Source organism: Patiria miniata, unplaced genomic scaffold, assembly GCF_015706575.1.
Source record: "Patiria miniata isolate m_02_andy unplaced genomic scaffold, ASM1570657v1 HiC_scaffold_3, whole genome shotgun sequence".
In the NCBI taxonomy this organism is placed as follows: Eukaryota; Metazoa; Echinodermata; class Asteroidea; order Valvatida; family Asterinidae; genus Patiria; species Patiria miniata.
In genome coordinates, this window is record NW_024037069.1 from 24,721,069 (window position 1) to 24,741,477 (window position 20,409).

General features: G+C 41.5%; 1 protein-coding gene across 23 annotated transcripts in view; it reads left to right on the forward strand.

Moving 5' to 3' along the window:
* Nucleotides 1–2,858: 2,858 nt before the first annotated feature.
* The window catches only part of LOC119738257 (mucin-17-like), a 77,023-nt gene continuing 59,472 nt past the window's right edge, over nucleotides 2,859–20,409 (forward strand). For 2 of the 23 annotated variants that reach the window (XM_038213072.1, XM_038213078.1), the window contains exons 1-15: nucleotides 2,866–3,241; nucleotides 6,404–6,514; nucleotides 9,968–10,069; nucleotides 10,853–11,119; nucleotides 12,123–12,380; nucleotides 12,882–12,986; nucleotides 15,104–15,211; nucleotides 15,565–15,672; nucleotides 15,841–16,098; nucleotides 17,250–17,357; nucleotides 17,517–17,774; nucleotides 18,338–18,592; nucleotides 18,690–18,944; nucleotides 19,042–19,296; nucleotides 20,071–20,319. In XM_038213072.1, coding sequence (XP_038069000.1) covers nucleotides 3,169–3,241; nucleotides 6,404–6,514; nucleotides 9,968–10,069; nucleotides 10,853–11,119; nucleotides 12,123–12,380; nucleotides 12,882–12,986; nucleotides 15,104–15,211; nucleotides 15,565–15,672; nucleotides 15,841–16,098; nucleotides 17,250–17,357; nucleotides 17,517–17,774; nucleotides 18,338–18,592; nucleotides 18,690–18,944; nucleotides 19,042–19,296; nucleotides 20,071–20,319 — 2,770 coding nt within the window. In that variant the 5' untranslated portion in view covers nucleotides 2,866–3,168. Of the gene's footprint in view, nucleotides 3,242–5,001; nucleotides 5,371–6,403; nucleotides 6,515–9,967; nucleotides 10,070–10,852; nucleotides 11,120–12,122; nucleotides 12,381–12,881; nucleotides 12,987–15,103; nucleotides 15,212–15,564; nucleotides 15,673–15,840; nucleotides 16,099–17,249; nucleotides 17,358–17,516; nucleotides 17,775–18,337; nucleotides 18,593–18,689; nucleotides 18,945–19,041; nucleotides 19,297–20,070; nucleotides 20,320–20,409 lie in introns of those variants that run through there. The other 21 variants (XM_038213075.1, XM_038213084.1, XM_038213066.1 and 18 more) reach the window with 17 other exon arrangements.

The window sequence follows — 20,409 nt, forward strand, 5'->3', positions numbered from 1 at the left end:
AAGAAAACTAGCACTAGTGTTGTTCTTATCCTGTTTCGAATAAAATACGTCAAGATAAGTAATCATTTGAGAGAGCCTAAACAAGTTGGTACGTAAAAGAGAATTGCATAAATTGAAAATGCAGGACATTCACTCATTTGTGTGGTTTATGTATAGATTGTAACTAAAGTAGCCTGTATGATGATACAACTCGAATCTTAGAACTGAACAGCCTTAAATCCATTAAAATCCGACTCTGATCTTGTATTTTGAGGAATTCAGGACTGAAGAACCTGTGGTGCTTGATAATGATATCCTTAAATTGTTGAAGTGCAAAAAAAGTCCCTTGATTTACTAATGATTGTTGGATTTTGGTGGATTCAGAAGCTTTCTAGTGGAAATGCCCATTGAGTTTGGACTAATAACATCTATTTGGAATTTCTTAATTAATATTTTAAGAATTTTGCAATTGCAATCTTTGTATAATTTTTCATATTTTTAAATGCTTAACAGTTTGCTTAGTGGCATATGAGGTATTTGCATGCTCATTATTACGGAATAGCAGCTAAAGTTTAACTACAACTAAAGTTAAAATTTGGGTAATAGTATTAGCATAATTTTCTATAGACCTGTTGCATTGTAGCCATCTTTGAGGTACACGTTTGTGCTCAACGACCATACACTTGAGTGGACATCTTGTGCATTGGTTGTTACTGTTCATGTTGGTGATATGGACACAGGATGGGGTTTCATTAGCCAATTAAATTGTCCATTTATTTAAAAGCAATTTTAAACGGTTGCTGTTATTCTTGTCAGTACTGTACACTATATACCAACAGGTTTGGCTATACAGCGTGGATAAAAAAACCCGATATATTATTGCTAATTGGAACAAAGGTAGGGCACATGTGAATCAAAGGGAGATATCTTCTGTTAGGGTTGAATCTCCTCTTTAAAATGACACCCTGGCCATGTCATTACATTTACGGTTGACTGAGCAGTGACCAATTTTATGAAAGGGTCTATTTAGGGAATTGCGCCACTTTTCAATTGTGGTTTTTGTTGTGTCAGTTGGAGTGAAAGGCTATGGTTGCCAATCAAGGCAGGTGGGGGGGGGGGGGGGAACATATTTCACCATGAAAAGTGGTGCAAGTCTCTAAATAGACCCTTTCATAAAATTGGTCACTGCTCAGTCAATCGTGAATGTAAGGACATGATCAGGGTATCATTTTAAAGAGGAGATTCAACCCTAACAGAGGATATCTCCCTTTGATTCACATGTGCCCTACTTCTGTTCCAATTAGCAATAATATCTCGGTTTCGGTTTTTGATCCACCCTGTAGAGCGTTTCCGGATTTGAAAATGAGGATAGAATGAACAAAAGGCCTTCACTTTTATTTTTCCTCGGAACTGTGATATGTGTTAGCGCCTGAATAGAATAAAATGGTTTGTAAGAACCGATGGTAGCGCAATATTAAAGTTTGGCGGCAAAACAAGTGTGTTGTTTGCTGATTCTATCTTGTCTGAAATTTACAAAATTGCGGGTAACACCATGTGGAAAGAAATCTCTTCTTGGAAGAAGTGTGGTTCTGAAAAGAACCGGTTGGTTGAGTGTAGAACGTCTGTTGTCCTCTGAAAGCTTATATACGTCACCCGGCCCGTCGTAGTTTCATTCCTATTATACATCATGTAGCAGGCACGTAGGAAGATGATTTTAACGGGGGGGGGGGGGCAGATTATATTTTGCGAAACAACGGCGCACCCAGGATTTTGTCTTAGGTGGGCTCAAAGACAAAAATTACTCTCACAAATTGACTAGGATTATATAGCAGGCGCGGATCCAGGATTTTTTAAACGGGGGGCACACCTTTTGAGCAATTTTGCTCCGATAATTAATGCGAGCGCGGAGGGAGAAGCCCTTACGGCGTGAGGTTCGGGGCCCGCTTAAGGGCCCCGAAAAATTTTGGATTCTAGATGCTCTGTGGTGCAATCTGAGGCGATTCCTGGCCCCTTCCCCCTGAATTGTTTGCGCAATTTTTTTTTTAAAGATTATAAGGATTTTTAAAATTGCTTTTACAAATTTTGAGTTACTGTGTTCTTCAAGGTTGAAAACCATGTATTTTCGTCTTCATATACCGGTGGCAATTAGCATGAATACTTGCCAACAAAGACCCAGACAGCTGAACCGCTTCACTGCGCGCGGCGGCTTTCAAATTTGCAGGGCTCTGCGCTCGATCTGGTGTCGAATTCTGTCAAGCCAGCTATTTATATATTTGAATATTCATGATCCTACGTTTTTGGTCTTTATTATTGAATCTGATAAGTGATAACTACACAACCATGTTAACAATGTCTTTAGCTTTAAAATGAATTATGAAATGTCGCATTTGTTTTATCGGTTCGGAATCACGTCTCTCTTGATGAAAGCCTAATTAAAAACGAGATTTGGGTAAACGGTATTAAGGCCCGTTATCACGCGTCCAACCAAATTATTAAGGCAAGTCCGTTCAGTACATTTTGTACTAGAGCTCAGAACAGTTGTTCATCCTTGTGTGTAGGATCTGTGGTTGGGACGGTCCCATCTTGTTAATCCAGACAAAAAAATCCCATCCCAACCCGCCCAATACAAATCAAGTTCTATCACCGTGACCAAGGAACACTACCTTCCTGATTTCCCTTATATTTTTAACGCTCAAAACCATTTGCCTGAGGTCTCTTCAAAATGTCCGGTCGGTGAATGAAACACTTCTAGCTATTTCTCCCGTAGTCCGAAGAGGCTCTTATGCGAAATATACTTCAGTTGCATGTACATGTATTATATATATGCGCCTGCCACTTATGTGTATTACGCAACGGTGAACAAGATCGCCTGTAGCCTAAAATGGTTTTGCTGGTACGGCAGTTTACGGAGCCAATTGTCCCGTCAACAATGAGCCACGACATGCTCCAGTGAGTCCTATTGTTGTCAATGGTTGACAGAATTCAGGTCATTCTACAAGAGTCCCCCATCACGTCTTAAGCCATGTCTTGTAACACCATGATGCGTTATTGGACCTAATCGGCACGAGACGTTTCCTGGCCGCTTTCCAATCGATTATTGGTGCGGGTCCACTCGGATCTTTAAGGGACAGGGAGTAGTTCCTTCTGGAACACGCTGGTTTCGTTCTGCAGAGCCACTGAGACAACATCATGATGGCGGCATTCAGGATCAGTGTAGTCTGTGCCCTTTTGGCTCTGCTGCCAACGCCCATAATGAGCCAAGGTAAGTGGACATGTGAAGACGCTAATCCTACTGAAATGGCAGTCATCATGAAAATACATTGTTATTGGCCGAAAGATAAACGTTGGCTTATTCTTGATTTCATTTTGGAAACTCGGACGCTTCTTCGTTGGATGTGTAAAAAAAAAACTACAGGAGTAGATGCGCTTTTGTTAATTAAAACCATTTAAATAATAAAGTACTTCACTACTTTATGTTTTCTGACATCATGAATTGCAATGACTGGCCATCTGACAGTTTTATGGTAAACCGGTCCCAAACTTAGCTTATGATCAAGTGAGGAAGGTACTGTTCGAGAACTATACCAGCATTAATAAATTAATAATGACATTTTAATTTAGTCACTCTGATATGAAGATGTCGTTTTGGACGTTCTCAATAGACCTCAGGTTTATACCTAATTGGTTTTTTTAGGGGGGGGGGGTACGAATCCAATTCAAAACGGAATTCCGATTATGTTTTAAAAAAATGCTCATCAAATACATGTAGTAATAAGATCTTATTACTACATGTATTTGATGAGCATTTTTTTAAAACATAATCGGAATTCCGTTTTGAATTGGATTCGTACCCCCCCCCCCTAAAAAAACCAATTAGAAACAACGGCGCACCCAGGATTTTGTCTTAGGTGGGCTCAAAGACAAAAATTACTCTCACAAATTGACTAGGATTATATAGCAGGCGCGGATCCAGGATTTTTTAAACGGGGGGCACACCTTTTGAGCAATTTTGCTCCGATAATTAATGCGAGCGCGGAGGGAGAAGCCCTTACGGCGTGAGGTTCGGGGCCCGCTTAAGGGCCCCGAAAAATTTTGGATTCTAGATGCTCTGTGGTGCAATCTGAGGCGATTCCTGGCCCCTTCCCCCTGAATTGTTTGCGCAATTTTTTTTTTAAAGATTATAAGGATTTTTAAAATTGCTTTTACAAATTTTGAGTTACTGTGTTCTTCAAGGTTGAAAACCATGTATTTTCGTCTTCATATACCGGTGGCAATTAGCATGAATACTTGCCAACAAAGACCCAGACAGCTGAACCGCTTCACTGCGCGCGGCGGCTTTCAAATTTGCAGGGCTCTGCGCTCGATCTGGTGTCGAATTCTGTCAAGCCAGCTATTTATATATTTGAATATTCATGATCCTACGTTTTTGGTCTTTATTATTGAATCTGATAAGTGATAACTACACAACCATGTTAACAATGTCTTTAGCTTTAAAATGAATTATGAAATGTCGCATTTGTTTTATCGGTTCGGAATCACGTCTCTCTTGATGAAAGCCTAATTAAAAACGAGATTTGGGTAAACGGTATTAAGGCCCGTTATCACGCGTCCAACCAAATTATTAAGGCAAGTCCGTTCAGTACATTTTGTACTAGAGCTCAGAACAGTTGTTCATCCTTGTGTGTAGGATCTGTGGTTGGGACGGTCCCATCTTGTTAATCCAGACAAAAAAATCCCATCCCAACCCGCCCAATACAAATCAAGTTCTATCACCGTGACCAAGGAACACTACCTTCCTGATTTCCCTTATATTTTTAACGCTCAAAACCATTTGCCTGAGGTCTCTTCAAAATGTCCGGTCGGTGAATGAAACACTTCTAGCTATTTCTCCCGTAGTCCGAAGAGGCTCTTATGCGAAATATACTTCAGTTGCATGTACATGTATTATATATATGCGCCTGCCACTTATGTGTATTACGCAACGGTGAACAAGATCGCCTGTAGCCTAAAATGGTTTTGCTGGTACGGCAGTTTACGGAGCCAATTGTCCCGTCAACAATGAGCCACGACATGCTCCAGTGAGTCCTATTGTTGTCAATGGTTGACAGAATTCAGGTCATTCTACAAGAGTCCCCCATCACGTCTTAAGCCATGTCTTGTAACACCATGATGCGTTATTGGACCTAATCGGCACGAGACGTTTCCTGGCCGCTTTCCAATCGATTATTGGTGCGGGTCCACTCGGATCTTTAAGGGACAGGGAGTAGTTCCTTCTGGAACACGCTGGTTTCGTTCTGCAGAGCCACTGAGACAACATCATGATGGCGGCATTCAGGATCAGTGTAGTCTGTGCCCTTTTGGCTCTGCTGCCAACGCCCATAATGAGCCAAGGTAAGTGGACATGTGAAGACGCTAATCCTACTGAAATGGCAGTCATCATGAAAATACATTGTTATTGGCCGAAAGATAAACGTTGGCTTATTCTTGATTTCATTTTGGAAACTCGGACGCTTCTTCGTTGGATGTGTAAAAAAAAAACTACAGGAGTAGATGCGCTTTTGTTAATTAAAACCATTTAAATAATAAAGTACTTCACTACTTTATGTTTTCTGACATCATGAATTGCAATGACTGGCCATCTGACAGTTTTATGGTAAACCGGTCCCAAACTTAGCTTATGATCAAGTGAGGAAGGTACTGTTCGAGAACTATACCAGCATTAATAAATTAATAATGACATTTTAATTTAGTCACTCTGATATGAAGATGTCGTTTTGGACGTTCTCAATAGACCTCAGGTTTATACCTAATTGGTTTTTTTAGGGGGGGGGGGGTACGAATCCAATTCAAAACGGAATTCCGATTATGTTTTAAAAAAATGCTCATCAAATACATGTAGTAATAAGATCAAAAATTAGTTGAGCCCCCCCCCCCCCTGCCCAATCATTCAAACAACCCAACAAATTAACAAACAAATCGAGATTTTTACCCATATTGGTAGAGATCATTACGTCATCCAGACATGCCAAGCTCAACTCCACTCGGTAGTCTCTCCATAATATCTCTCTTGACAGATTTTTTTTAGCGTTTAGTAACTTTTTTTGGGGGTGGGGTGGGAGCGAGTATCCAATTCAAAACGGAAGTCCATATTGTTAAAAAAATAAATAAAATATGCTCATCAAATAACAAAAAAAATAAGTTAAGTCCCCCCCCCCACAAAAAATCCCAATCACTAAAACAACCTAACAAATAAACCGAGATTTAACCAAAAAATGGCAGAGATCGTTACGTCATCCAGATCATGCCAAGTTCGAGTTCTTTACTCGTTTTGTTTTCTGTAGTTTCTTTACATCTCTCTTGACATTAATTTGGTAGCTTTATAATGAAATTTACGGGTATCAACAATTACTCCTTGTCACTTTAGGAACTTGCCAATGTGAAAATGGGGGTCAGTGCTTGTACGATGAGACTGGTGCAGGGATCAGATGCGTGTGTCCAGTTGGATACAGGGGCATCCTCTGTGACATACAAGACGGTGAGTCTAAACATTGATCAGTAACTGGTTACTTAACCCTAACCTTCCCAAATCCTCAAAAAATCCTCCATGCATAAGTGGAGGATTTCGAAGGATTGAGGCTATTATGACAAAAGTAAGTGGCCAGGTCTTAGGCCGGACCTTGTGTTGTTTATGCTCAGCCGTGCATAAAATTAGGCCTCTAAATTAGGCCTATACTTGAAATCATCCGCACTGCTCCAGGAGGTCACTGGCTCTGCCTCAACATAATTACTGACAGTGATTGCCAGAGGATTTTGCAGGATTGAGGCAGTGGTAATCCCTCCACATTCAATAAATAACGGAGGATTTTGCAGGATTGAAGCTGTATGCTATTTTTATATAGAGGCAGTTGGAGGATTTTGCAGGAATGAGGTTGCATCCTAGCAAAAATGCATAGGGGTAAAATTGATGTTATCCTGGCACAAAATAAGTCTATAGAGCCTAAAAATTGAAAGCTTTCTAAGGTTAAGGCAAGGAGTGCGAAGTTATGAAGTGATGATGGCGGATGTGTAAATATACTGTTCTCTTTTGGGCATGTAAATTTCCCCAAAGCCATTTTGCAAACATTGTCCTGAAAAGGCATTTGACGTTCGCTATGTTTGCAAGGATGTGGTGGTGATTATTGTGTTGGGGGGGGGGGGGGTTGCATGAGGCGAGGTTCTTTATGAACTTCCTTGATTTAATCTTACGGCAAGTTGATGGATCATGGACCATCTTTAACAATACAACACATAGCGCGCTGACCCCCCTGTCCTGACGGCCCACAAGCGCTAGCTTTATGCTCTATGCTTTTAAAATGCATATATGGAGCGTCCGGTGACAATAACTTGAAGCCCATGTGAAAGCAACGGTTACGTAACCGCTTGAGTAGCGCTCCGTTGGCGTGAGGCTTTCATTGACAACCTTCTTTTAACTCTGAGGACTACGGCACTGGCCAGTGATACTCGAGTCATGTTTCGTCGTGTTGATTGTAGTTTTGAAGGAGAGTCAGTAGCAAGACTGTACGAAGGCTATGAGCTATTGAATATAAGAATCTCCTGTAAGTCTGCAATGACAATGTAAGTGGTAATTCAAGGACCATCAAACAACTTGATAAGTTGAAATTGTTGCCACACAGTAGCCAAATCCCTGTCATTAATCCATGAATTTTTGGGCCGCCGACCTTCTTTCTCTTATTTTGACAACTCCCCCCTTTTTCTTTTCTCAGCTAGCGTTTCTTCTTAACGATTGCAATCCATCCATCAAAACCTTTGCATGTGACCCACAATTCATGAAGTTTGCTGTTTATGAGGGAATTTATCGGCTACAATTCAAGACCGGGACGCGTGACGATTTGGAACGTTAGGCCCCTCCCGCAAATAAGGCCTTATAATTATTGACGGCCGTAAATTATTCATTATAGCCCAATAAAGTTTTCACCTTAGCATGTGGATTGGTGAGAATTCAAGTTAGAGGTTGAAAACAACGAGTTTTGTTTCTAACAGTAGCCATGAAACTGTTGGGGAAAAAACCAGGGCCACGTAGGAGATGCGCTAATGAAGACCCCCCCCCCCCCCCCCCCCACGTGCCGTGGTAGGATCACACTTTTTACGGTTTTCGAAATTTCGGCCTCGCCTCCAGCTGTGGCCTCTGGAGACTGCAGTAGTCAGAAATTTCTTGAACCCAAGAGAAACGCACGGTCGCATTCCACATCAGCTCAGTATGAATCCATGCTCTGCCCTATGAACATCTAACTTTAGTGTAATTGCATCTAGACTTTGGACATTGATTAATAAAAAAAAAATGGAAATGAAGCCGAATTGGAGATGAAATTGGAAACCCCGCATGTGCCCTACTGAATTACCCCCTCTATCGGTCATCATGAGCATCATCATGAGCATCATCAGGCCGCGGTAGTCCTCGCGAACTTGAAATAACTAAGTTGACAACAAATTCCTTCTTGTTATTGATTCCGTTTTATTCTCCTCCAGTGTTCTCTGACGTCCGGCAGGTTGTTTCAAAATAAATTGTCCACCATGTTTCAGTCAAATTTAGATCGAAAGTTAGCGCATTCTATATATTTCAATGCTAGTTTTTGCGCCTGGGAATCAACAAAGTTTTGTCTTTATTTAGGCCAATCAACATTGATTTTTACTTCAGGTTTTCATCACTCAAGATTGAAAAAAAAATCGATCGGGAGGGGAATTTGTATTTTATATTTTATAAGTTCCACTTCTTCACATTCAAAGTGCATTGAGGGGACAACGTCAGCTAAACTTAAAAGAAGACACAACAGACGTGAAAACTACTTAAACTTAACTACCAGTCAGCTCAGCTGTTTAAGGACCTAGGGTTTTGTCTAAAAATAGAAAGGGTATGGAGGAAAAATCGGGGCAGGAGTGAAAATCAAGGAGGGAGGTGATGAAAACCTAAATATGTTAATTGGCCTTAGCAGTAGCATCACACATGGGCTGGGAGGGGGAGCCTCTATAAAGTTCAGATCTTCAATATTCCGTGTTTTGTCATTGTTTTTATCAATAAATATGAAACCCCATATTTTCCTTCTTAATCCATAAAACATTAACCCGGCCATCGTTCCAATTTCCATGATATTCCTGGTACTTTTTCAATATTGGTACTTTGGTGAGTCATGCGAGTGCAACAAAAGTGGATATAGGCCCTATCCTCGATGTACCGGTTTTTGAGGGTGTAAGGCCAAGGATTTATTACAAGCAAGAGAAAAACACCGACATAACTTTGGTTTCCTAATTTTTTGGGCTGGCGGTGGGAACATGTACCGCACACACAACAAATATCAACCAGTTGTGTGATACGAATCTGTGCGTGTGCGTCACTACAAGTACAAGGTCAAACCTCGAAAACTTGATGCCTCGAAAACAGCTACATGGAAAATAGGCATAACTTGTCTTTCACCGCATGTGTCAGGAAAGGCGTCCAAAAAATGCATAAACCACAATGTGTTAGGCTGAGTTCCAAGGTCAATTGTGCAGTCATCTGTGACTCGCACGCATAAAGACCTGTATTCCAGCCCCAGCCGCCCCTGGCCCCAGGAGTTTTTATTGTGCTCACAGAATGAGACCAGGCCTAGTAGTAAACAAGATAGGATTGATGCATACGCCCTGTGATATTGTTTTGCCCATTGTCAACTCTGGATTATGTGCCAAATTTATAATGCTGAACAGTGAAAAATTAACATCGTCTCAATGTCTATCTATAGAATAGTCAAGCTGAATTACTTTCCATTCATTTAAAACCAAATTAAAAGTTATGTAACTTCTTCAACTCAAGACAAATTCATCGAAAGTTGTGTTTCTTTCAGATACAGTAGTTGTTAGGCCTATTTTTGTTCAACTCAAATTCCTGAGACGTTCAAGATAACATGTAGTGGTTTTTCTTAGTTTTAATGTGTCTCAAATTGGTTTTGTCTAACAGCGAATTGCCTATGTGAAAATGGTGGTATCTGCAGCATCAACGCTGAGGATGACTACGTTTGTTCGTGTATGGAGGGCTATGATGGGCCTCTCTGTCAGTACGGTAAGAACTGTCTTAAGAATCAAAGTACATTGTAGATTTTAAGTCACAGTTATATTGCGGGCTTCAGAGCCGTATCTAAGTGTTGATCGAGTTGACTGCTGTCGAATTGCCTGAAAATTACGAATGCACCTATGGGAGTGTCCCATAAAACAAATGATTCAGCAGCCCTGATGTGAGTTGGACTCTGTTTATACACGCGATTGGTTGACACCTTAATAGGGGCAAACACTTGGAGCATTTCTTAACTTACTTGTTTTTCACAGTTAAGATGTTTCTTGCGCATCACCCTGACGCTGTGACATAACTAATCTTTGTAGTGGATATCTCTCTATTTTTAATTATAATGTTGAGCAAAGAAATTGACTGCCCCTATGTTCAGTATGTTGGCAGTTCCCTATTTTGCCAGTGTCTTTGTTCAAGGGGCACAAGCCAGAAGCCATAAACCCATATATGCTATGTAGCCAGGGATCACGCCCAATGTCATGATTCTAGCAACATTAGCAATGCTGCAATCGTGGGAAATAGCAAACGGGGATCGCTCACTCTTTTTATTACAAATTTTCAAATAAACCACAAAGGGAAACTGATAATGTGCATTATAATAATTTTAAAGTTAAACAAAGAAGTATTATTTTGAAGCAGATTCTAACACATTCCCTCATTGTCAAAACGAGCTTGACCCTCATCCTTAAAATTCTTCTCTTGAATTACAAAAAATTCCTGCTGTATTTTTAAAGTAACCTTATGTCAAACTTTTTTTCATCACATTTCATACATCTTTAGTTCCTCTGGTGGATGACAAATCACCGCCAGATATATTCAACTGTCCGTCTGATTTTGAGGCTCGACGGCAACCTGGTGAAGATTCCGTGTACGTCACGTGGGAGGAGCCGTATGCCACCGATAACTCAGGAGAAGTGCCCTCGGTGTTTAGAAATATCGCGCCCAACTTCTATGCACGCAGCAATTATGACGTTCAGGTTTTCTACCGATACACGGACCAGACGGGCCTCACGTCTGAGTGCCGTTTCACAGTCACAGTTATATATTGTAAGTGTCTATTAAACAAGAAGGCACGTGTGGTCTAGCGGTGGAGCACAGGATTCATGATCGTGAGGTTGTGGGTTCGAGCCCCGCCGTGGCCATGCGTGTTGTGCCCTTGAGTAAGGCGCTTTACCTCAATTACTCCTCTCAACCAGTCGTTAAATGGGTACCGGCATTATTCAATGCTGGGAAGGTAACAGACTCGCTGTGGAGGAGGCATGGCAATCCCCCCACAGCAGCATATGAGTCTGGCCCGATTGCTAACGAAAGAGAGATGGGCACTCCGTTCCCTGTTAACACAGGTTCGGCCTCTTTTTTTATTAAAAACAAACTTGTGCAATGCACGTTTTATATTGACCAATTTTAGATCATACAGCCTACAGAGACGGTTATGTGCATAATTTAATCTTGTGGGCACCGCGTCCCTTATAGAAAAGGTCCACACAATTGCTCAGTGTAGATCCAGTGGGTCAAAGTTCCCAATGCCAAACTGTGGCAGAGTCCATGGTTGCCAACTGTTAGATACAACTTTATGAAGGTTCAATGGGACAGACTTCCATTGTCTCAGAGGAGCTAGTTTAGGAACCGGTATTGATAACCTAATACAGCAACATCCCACAGACTTTGACATTTACTGCATAGTGTTGCATCTGGCAGGGTTAGGGTCAAATGCTTATTTTGGAGTGTGTAGTAGGCATGAGTTTAATTACATTGTCCCATATTTGTTGGGGAAAATATCTTGAAAGTTTTCTCGAATATGTAGTAATAATTAAGGTAGAAATAATACACTTCTGATTGTAGACCAATTTGAGTGCGCCATCACTGTACACTGACTGAGGCCCACTTCAATGGTCAAAGCATGCCAGTTATTGCTGCGATAATCCATCATGGTGCAGTTGCTTTGTACACTAGCTGGCAGAGTGCTTTCGCCATTGAAGGGGCCTCGGTGAATGTACAGAGATAGTCTATTGATTGGTCTATTTATTCGCTTCTGTTTCCATTTGACCAGCCGATGGCTCTGACCCGCGGCCAGTCGTCAGCGGCTGTCCCAGCAACATCAACGTGACGGCCATGGGCAGCCTGCGTACCGCCGTGGACTGGGTGGAGCCTACCCTAGGATCCACAGGCCAGGTGGTCATCAGCGTCGACAGGAGCCATGTCCCAGGATCGCTCTTCTTCCTGGGCTCCACCCCGGTCACCTACACATTTCTCTCGGATACCAACCAAGTCATGTCCATGTGCACGTTCACTGTCACCGTTACCACAGGTATGGGGTTGTTGTCAGTTAGGATCTAAATGTTTGTTCGTTTGTATTATATTCACATCTGTCACAGATCTAGTCACAAGGAAATCACAAGTCCAGTCACAAGTCCAGTCACGAGTAACACGGGATGAACAATAACAAAGGAATGTCTTTGTCAAAGTTCATTTTAAAAACTTGTGAATTTACTTGGAAAGTGGATGACTTGTGATTGACTGTTGATTAAGTAAAATGTTTAAGTCACTAGTTGTGTCTAGTAGATTTGTTTAGCAGATATCTGGGTCCTGAATCGTAGTCAACATTTGCCAATTCCCCTAACAACTATTTGCTGTTGACATCAGATTCACTTTTCATTTACATTTTTTAAAGTGTGATGTTATCCGTAACCTGCTTTTCGCAGTGCCTACCTCAAATGCCGTATAAACCTTGCAGTAAGAATTCAACACCAAGATCTTTTTTATGCCTCAATTTACAAATAATTTTGCCGTCTTTGCTACGTTTCTGCAGACTCCTGCCGTTGTGAAAACGGCGGCATTTGCATTCCCGATGAAGTCAAGTCCGGTGTGATGTGCATGTGCCCAGCAGGATACTCAGGAATTCTCTGTCAAGAAAGTGAGTCCATTTGCCTCATTTTCTTCTATTCTCCCTCATTTTCAAGCATCTATGTCTGCAAGGGGGTGGGGGAGGGGGGTGGGGAAAGGCAGAGTTCGTGGGTTAGTGGGCTGTCATGAAGAGCCTCATGTGTTCAGTAAGCAGAAAATATGCTGAGCACAACAACGTCCTCTGCAAAAATCATCAAAATGAACATTTAAGTGCAGAATGGCACCATTACATTGGTCCCGGGTGTGTACATAGTCCAAAATAAAATATGTTAAGAATGCAAAATTAAACTAGAAATGTGTTTGTGGACAAACACTGAGCTGTTTCGACCGTTTTATTAATGACTGCCGTAAAGAAGTTTCATAAAAGGTCGAATGAACATGTACATGCGTATTCTGTATAGAAACGACTATGACCTAACAAACCTTTTGCAAAAAAGAATTTCGAATTAACCACGTTCCATTGATGAGATATGAGTAAAAGGTCCAAAAATTGGAATAATTCATATAAATCACATGATGACGTCATCATGACGTCACTGCAATTTTTGTCTATAACACTTCCTGGAATATCTGCATACCGACATTGAACCCAATCGGACATCAGGTTCTCTGAGGTTGATCGGACCGTATTTTATATAATTTTTGCAAAATTTGAAGAAAATAGTAAATTTGAAAAATTCATAAAAAATCAAGCGATGACGTCATGATGACGTCACTTAAGATTTTGAATGCTTTTATCTATACCTACCTACCCACCAAGTTTCATAACGATCGGACATACCCTTATATGTGAATCACAAAATCTCGTTTTTTATGACGTCATGATGACGTCACACATTTTATGAAATTTTGTGCATCTGTCTTTCACCTAACAAACATGTTACAAAAAGAATTTTGAATTTACCATGCTCCATTCATGAGATTTGAGTAAAAAGTAAAAAAAATTGCATAATTTATATAAAATCACATGATGACGTCATCGTGACGTCACTGCAATTTTTGTCTATAACACGTCCCGGAATACTTGCATACCAAGTTTGAACCCAATTGGACTTCCGGTTCTGTAGATATAGGGCCTTAAAGTATGCGCTTTTAGGATGACGTCATGTGACACGTGATGACGTCATGATGACGTCATGATTCGGCATACATCTTCAGATGGTTGTATAAGTGTGTGCCAGGTTTGAAGTCGATCGGACCGTATTTTATATAATTTTTGCAAAATTTTAAAAAAATATAAAAATTTGAAAAATTCATAAAAAATCAGATGATGACGTCATGATGACGTCACTTCAGATTTGGAATGCTGTTATCTATACCTACCTACCCACCAAGTTTCATAACGATCGGACATACCCTTATATGTAAATCAAAAAGTCACGTTTTTGATGACGTCATGATGACGTCATTCATTTTACGAAATTTTGTGCATCTATCTATGACCTAACAAACCTGTTACAAAAAGAATTTCGAATTTACCACATTCCGTTTATGAGATATGAGTAAAAGGTCCAAAAATTGAATAATTTATATAAAATCACACGATGATGTCATCATGACGTCACTGCAATTTTCGTCTATAACACGTCCCGGAATACTTGCATACCAAGTTTGAACCAAATCGGACTTCCGGTTCTGTAGATATAGGGCCTTAAAGTATGCTCTTTTAGGATGACGTCACGTGACACGAGGTGACGTCATGGTGACGTCATGATTCGGCATACATTGTCAGATGGTGGTCTAAGTGTGTGCCAGGTTTGAAGTCGATCGGATTTGAAAAAAGTCCAAAAGTGCCTTGTAGAACGAAAACACGTGTTATCCTATGGGAAAAAAAGTGGAAGAAAAAAAAAAAGAGAAAAAAAAAAATAACAAAAACAAGAGCTGTTTCGGTGTGTACACCGAAACAGCTAAAAAACCAATAATGAGATGTTGAACCCTGAGGTACCCTGTAAAACCCTGGAAAACCTTATGAAGCCTTGAGATAAACCTCCAGTTACTGCCTGTTTAAATTGATATTTTGAACTGGAGTCTTTTGTGTGGATTAAGATATTTGAAGAACCTGCCGCCACCAGGCATGCCAAGACAAGCTGCACTGAATTCCTCATCACAATGTCTTGCTTTGTACAGGTGCCTGTCAGTGCCTAAATGGCGGTATGTGCGTGCGTGAAGCCGGCAACACAGTCATGTGTACGTGCCCCAGAGGATACAGAGGTGTGCTCTGTGAACAAATGGATGGTAAGTACGCAGTCAGTCCATGTACAAGGGAATAAACCCAGCGATCGCTGTGCTTGGGCTTATGTTGCAAGTATTCTTAATTAGGCTCGTGTGTAATTTTAAAACCCAATGGGTCAAAAGAGCACCGAGTACATGCGTACAACCTGCATGCATGTGTGGTGCCACCAGTTTAGTTTTGATCACATAGACTGCAGGTATGTATGCCCGTACTCAAGGAAAGCTGGAGTATGTTGTTTAAATTCTTACAATTCTTTCTGGTAATTGTAGATACAAGAGACCGCAAAACACTGACTTTAATCACTACCCCAAAGAGTTATTTCAAGAAACTTCTCTTTTTCACCTATTAAATACAGATCAGTGCGATTGTGAGAACGGCGGAACCTGTGTCCACGACGCCACTGTACCCGGTGGCACAATGTGTATATGCCCTGCAGGATTCGGTGGGATTCTCTGCAATGAGTGTAAGTTGAGTGTCTTTTTATCTGTCGGGCCTTTGTAAATATTCTGTGAGAGATTAAAATCCCATGGAAGCTGACAAACCAACCACTGTGCAGAAACCTAATGCCATAGTCCTCGTTCTGTTTTTCTTATGAATTCCTTCATTTTTCCCCACTCGGCAATTCTTATAGCAACTTCTGTTGACACTGTACCCCCGACGGTAACCTTCTGCCCAGAGAGCTTCAACCTCAACCCTAACTCCAGTGATCCCATCGCAGCCACCTGGCCACAACCCCGGGCAGAGGACGATTCTGGTCTAGCGCCCTCTGTTGACCAGAATGTACCAGTGGGAACTCTGATGAACCCGGGCGACGTTCTTGACGTTGTTTACAAGTTCACTGATGCTGCTGGCAATTCAGCATTCTGCAACTTCACAATTACTTTTAAGGGTGAGTAAAACACGGTCTTCGCCTTACTATAACTTCCCTGTAAACTGGAATTCCACATCTGGGTCATTCTATTAACTGTGCATCCACTTCATTTCTGTCCCTGTCACATCTAATATCTAGGACTTTAGGATTCTGGATTTAATCCTTTATGCAGTCATCCTGCAATAATGATAATGAATAGCAAAACCCCTACTCAACAAATCCAAATCCTTTAAAGATTAGAAAGCACTCAGAGAACGCAAGCCTCCGCCAAGGCTAAACAATTCCCCGCCATATTGTCAGTTTGCTCAAAAGAAATACTCGCATAAATGGTGAAGAAACCTTTAAAAAACATCCTGGATCAAGACCCAGATCTGGATCACTTCTAAAATCTAATCGATTTGTACTTGTACCAAGGACCACCCTAAAAACATTTTCATGCAAATCCGTCCGCAACTTTTTGAGTTGTCTTGTTAGCAGACAAACCAACCAACCAACCAACAAACTAACCAAAATTTGATGAAAACATAACCTTCTTGGCGGAGGTAATAGAAATTGATTTGCAAATATAAAAACAAAGTTCAGAGGTATCAGGGATGGAAAAATGTCACTGTGGAGTCAAAATTGATAGAATAACCCAACTGCATCTGGCATCTTTGGCACTAATAGTAGCATTATGTATTCTGCTTCTACTCTTTTTCTGGCTGGGCCCTTTTTTTTTAGCATAAAAGCCAGGAATGTGCAGGGGAGGGGGGAACAGTTACATGTAGATGAATTTCACGCACTGTACCCTTACCCCTAGTTGTTCCTCAGGGCCCTGCTAAATCTAACAGAGTTCAACCGGAGTTTCCTGCTCAATCCACTGTGCCTCATTTTCAGTTGTCTGCTGAATCCAATGGAGTCCAACAATGCGTTATAATGCGGTTCAGTTGCCTGCTGAATCCAACATTTTGCATCAGAAATATGTGCACAAGGGGTTTACTGCTCAATCCAACAGGCTCCATCGGGTATATGACATAGTTGGATCCTGTTGGATTCAGCAGGGCTAAGGTTCATTATAAGCTTGGTGATTTGACAATTGAGTCTGCTAATGTATTCCACTCCTGGCTGGTACGAGGAAGGTATAAGAACTTGTACAAGTTTCCTTTTTTCTCCAATGATACAAAATGTAGATCGATGCGATTGTGAGAACGGCGGGACCTGTGTCCACGACACCATTGTACCCGGTGGCACAAGGTGTATATGCCCTGCAGGATTTGCTGGAATTCTCTGCAGTGAGTGTAAGTTGAGTGTCTTTTTATCTTTGTAAATATTCTGTGAGAGATTAAACTCCCATGGAAGCTGACAAACCAACCACTGTGCAGAATTCTGATGCCACAATCCTTGTTCTGTTTTTCTAATAAATTTCCTCATCTTTCCCCACTCTGCAATTCTTATAGCAACTTCTGTCGACACCGTACCACCGACGGTAACCTTCTGCCCAGAGAGCTTCAACCTCAACCCCATCTCCAATGATCCCATCGCAGCCACCTGGCCCCAACCCCGAGCAGAGGATGACTCTGGTCTAGCGCCCTCTGTTGACCTGAATGTACTAATGGGAACTCTGGTGAACCTGGGTGATGTTCTTGACATTGTTTACAAGTTTACTGATGCTGCCGGTAACGTAGCATTCTGCAACTTCACAATCACTGCTGTGGGTGAGTATGAACTTGCTGCATCCATTGTAAAAATCTTTGACTTTGATTTTTCCAATAATCTTTTCTTTTTTATAATTGCATGTTTTAGCTTCTTCACCAGCAAAACTGTGTTATTTTCAATTTAAATAACCCTAGCAGTCTTGAATCCTCCAATTTTGATACGATTTTGCACACCCCTAGGGTGTTAGGGTCGTGAATTCAGGGCTGCAGTATTACATGAAAGTGAGCATCTGGTATCACTTCATTTGCTTGGGCTGCCAGAATAACTGGTGATGAGCCAATACATTCAAGCTGTCAATGTCTTACAGCAGTTTGTGCAATAAGGTATCCATCCCCAGAGATTAAGATTTATGCATGATTCAATTTCCTCTGAATTCAAAAAACCTGTTTTGTCTTTTTGGTCAGAGCTAGCCATATGGCAGTAATTCTTTCAAGAGTTCTGCCTTAATCCCTCTTTTTTAACATTGAGGGGATACGTGTGTACAGATGCCAATGTTTGATGGCAAGGCTTTTTGTCTTTCTCTCTTTGTGTCATTCATCTATCATTTGTCTCTTTCTAACAGCTGATGTCGATACTGTACCACCGACGGTAACCTTCTGCCCAGAGAGCTTCAACGTCAGCCTCACATCCAGTGAGCCCATTGCAGCCACCTGGCCCCAACCCGAGGCAGAGGATGACTCTGGTCTAGCGCCCACTGTTGACCAGAACATAGCAATGGGAACTCTGATGAGCCTGGGTGATGTTCTTGACGTTGTTTACAAGTTTTCTGATGCTGCCGGTAATGCGGCGTTCTGCAACTTCACAGTCACGGTTGTTGGTAAGTAAAAAGTGGCATACACATACTAAAAAATGATCTGAATTTATTGACCCGGTTACTCATTGATTACTGTAATGTACTTATTTGTTAACAACAGGAAGGGTCGATACCATACCACCAACAGTAACCTTCTGCCCAGAGAGCTTCAACCTCAGCCTCACATCCAGTGAGCCCATTGCAGCCACCTGGACCCAACCTGAGGCAGAGGACGACTCTGGTCTAGCGCCCTCTGTTGACCAGAATGTACCGATGGGAACTCTGATGAACCTTGGTGATGTTCTTGATGTTGTTTACAAGTTTACTGATGCTGCCGGTAATGTTGCATTCTGCAACTTCACAATCACTGCTGTGGGTAAGTAAAAAATAGCATACACATACTAAAAAATGATCTGAATTTGTTTACTCTGTTACCCTCTGATTACTGTAATGTAATTATTTGTCAATAACAGGAAGGGTTGATACCGCACCACCGACGATAACCTTCTGCCCAGAGAGCTTCAACCTCAGCCTCACATCCAGCGAGCCCATTGCGGCCACCTGGCCCCAACCCGAGGCAGAAGATGACTCTGGTCTAGCGCCCTCTGTTGACCAGAACGTACCAATGGGAACTCTGATGAGCCTTGGTGATGTTCTCAACGTTGTTTACAATTTTACCGATGCTGCCGGTAATGTAGCATTCTGCAACTTCACAATCACTGCTGTGGGTGAGTAAAGACTGTTGTTACACCTCGCATATTTATGAGCCAAACAAGCTTCCGTCATTGGTCAATTTTCAATGCATGCTTGATGAACATACATTCACCCATCTGGGGCCAATTTCATGGAGGTGCTAAGCACAAAAATTTGCTTAGCACAAAAATGTCCTGCTCAGTAAAAACAGTTACTAGCCAAAAGTCCCTATGATTTTCACACAAAAGTGAACAACAGCTTAGTACCAGTCACAAGCAATATAAAACACATACACATTTGGTTGGTAACCCTGTTCTTATCCAGGAGGAATGTTCATGCTAAGCACATTTTTGTGCTTAGCAGCTCCATGAAATTGGCCCCTGGTCATTAACCCTAACCTCACCTAAAGCTACAAAATACTACTAAGTAGTAACCTGTAGTATGCATTTCTTTCCCTACAAGTGTGTACAATTTATAACACATGTAGTATTCTGTGGTTTTTGGTCCTTGACCCCCAAAGAGCCCTCAGGACGTTAGGGTTAAAACCTTCATGGCAGACAAATGGTTATATGCAATCTGTCTGAGGGATTTCCAACATAATTTTTTCCACTTATAATTTGAAATTGCATACGTATCAGCAGGTTTAATTCTGGGGAAAAAGTGCAAAATTACTGGGCCCTCAGTGTCAGCTTATTTTGACTTTCTGTGTTTAACGTTAAGCACAACCACAACAGAAAAAAACACTGCTCTTTTCGTTCTGCGTAAACGAAGTTAAAAATCGGCTTTTGTTCTTTCTTTTCCTTTTGCAGATGATATTCCTCCAACGATCCGGTTCTGCCCTTCAAACATTGAGAACCTGGCACCCAACCCCACCGCCATGATCTTTGTCACCTGGGCCATGCCACAGGTCTCCGACAACTTGGGCGGACCGCTCAGAGTCCTGGCCAGCTCCCTGCCGGGCATCTTTGTGATGGCTGGCAGTGCACAGACTGTGACCTACGTCTTCACTGACGAGTCTGGGAACGAGGCCAGGTGTATGTTTAATATCGTCATCACCGGTAAGAAATGGACCACGTGGCTTGTTGCTATTAAAGTAGTGTTGGGATTACCTCAATTTAAACGATACATTTTGATGTTGCGAAGATGAC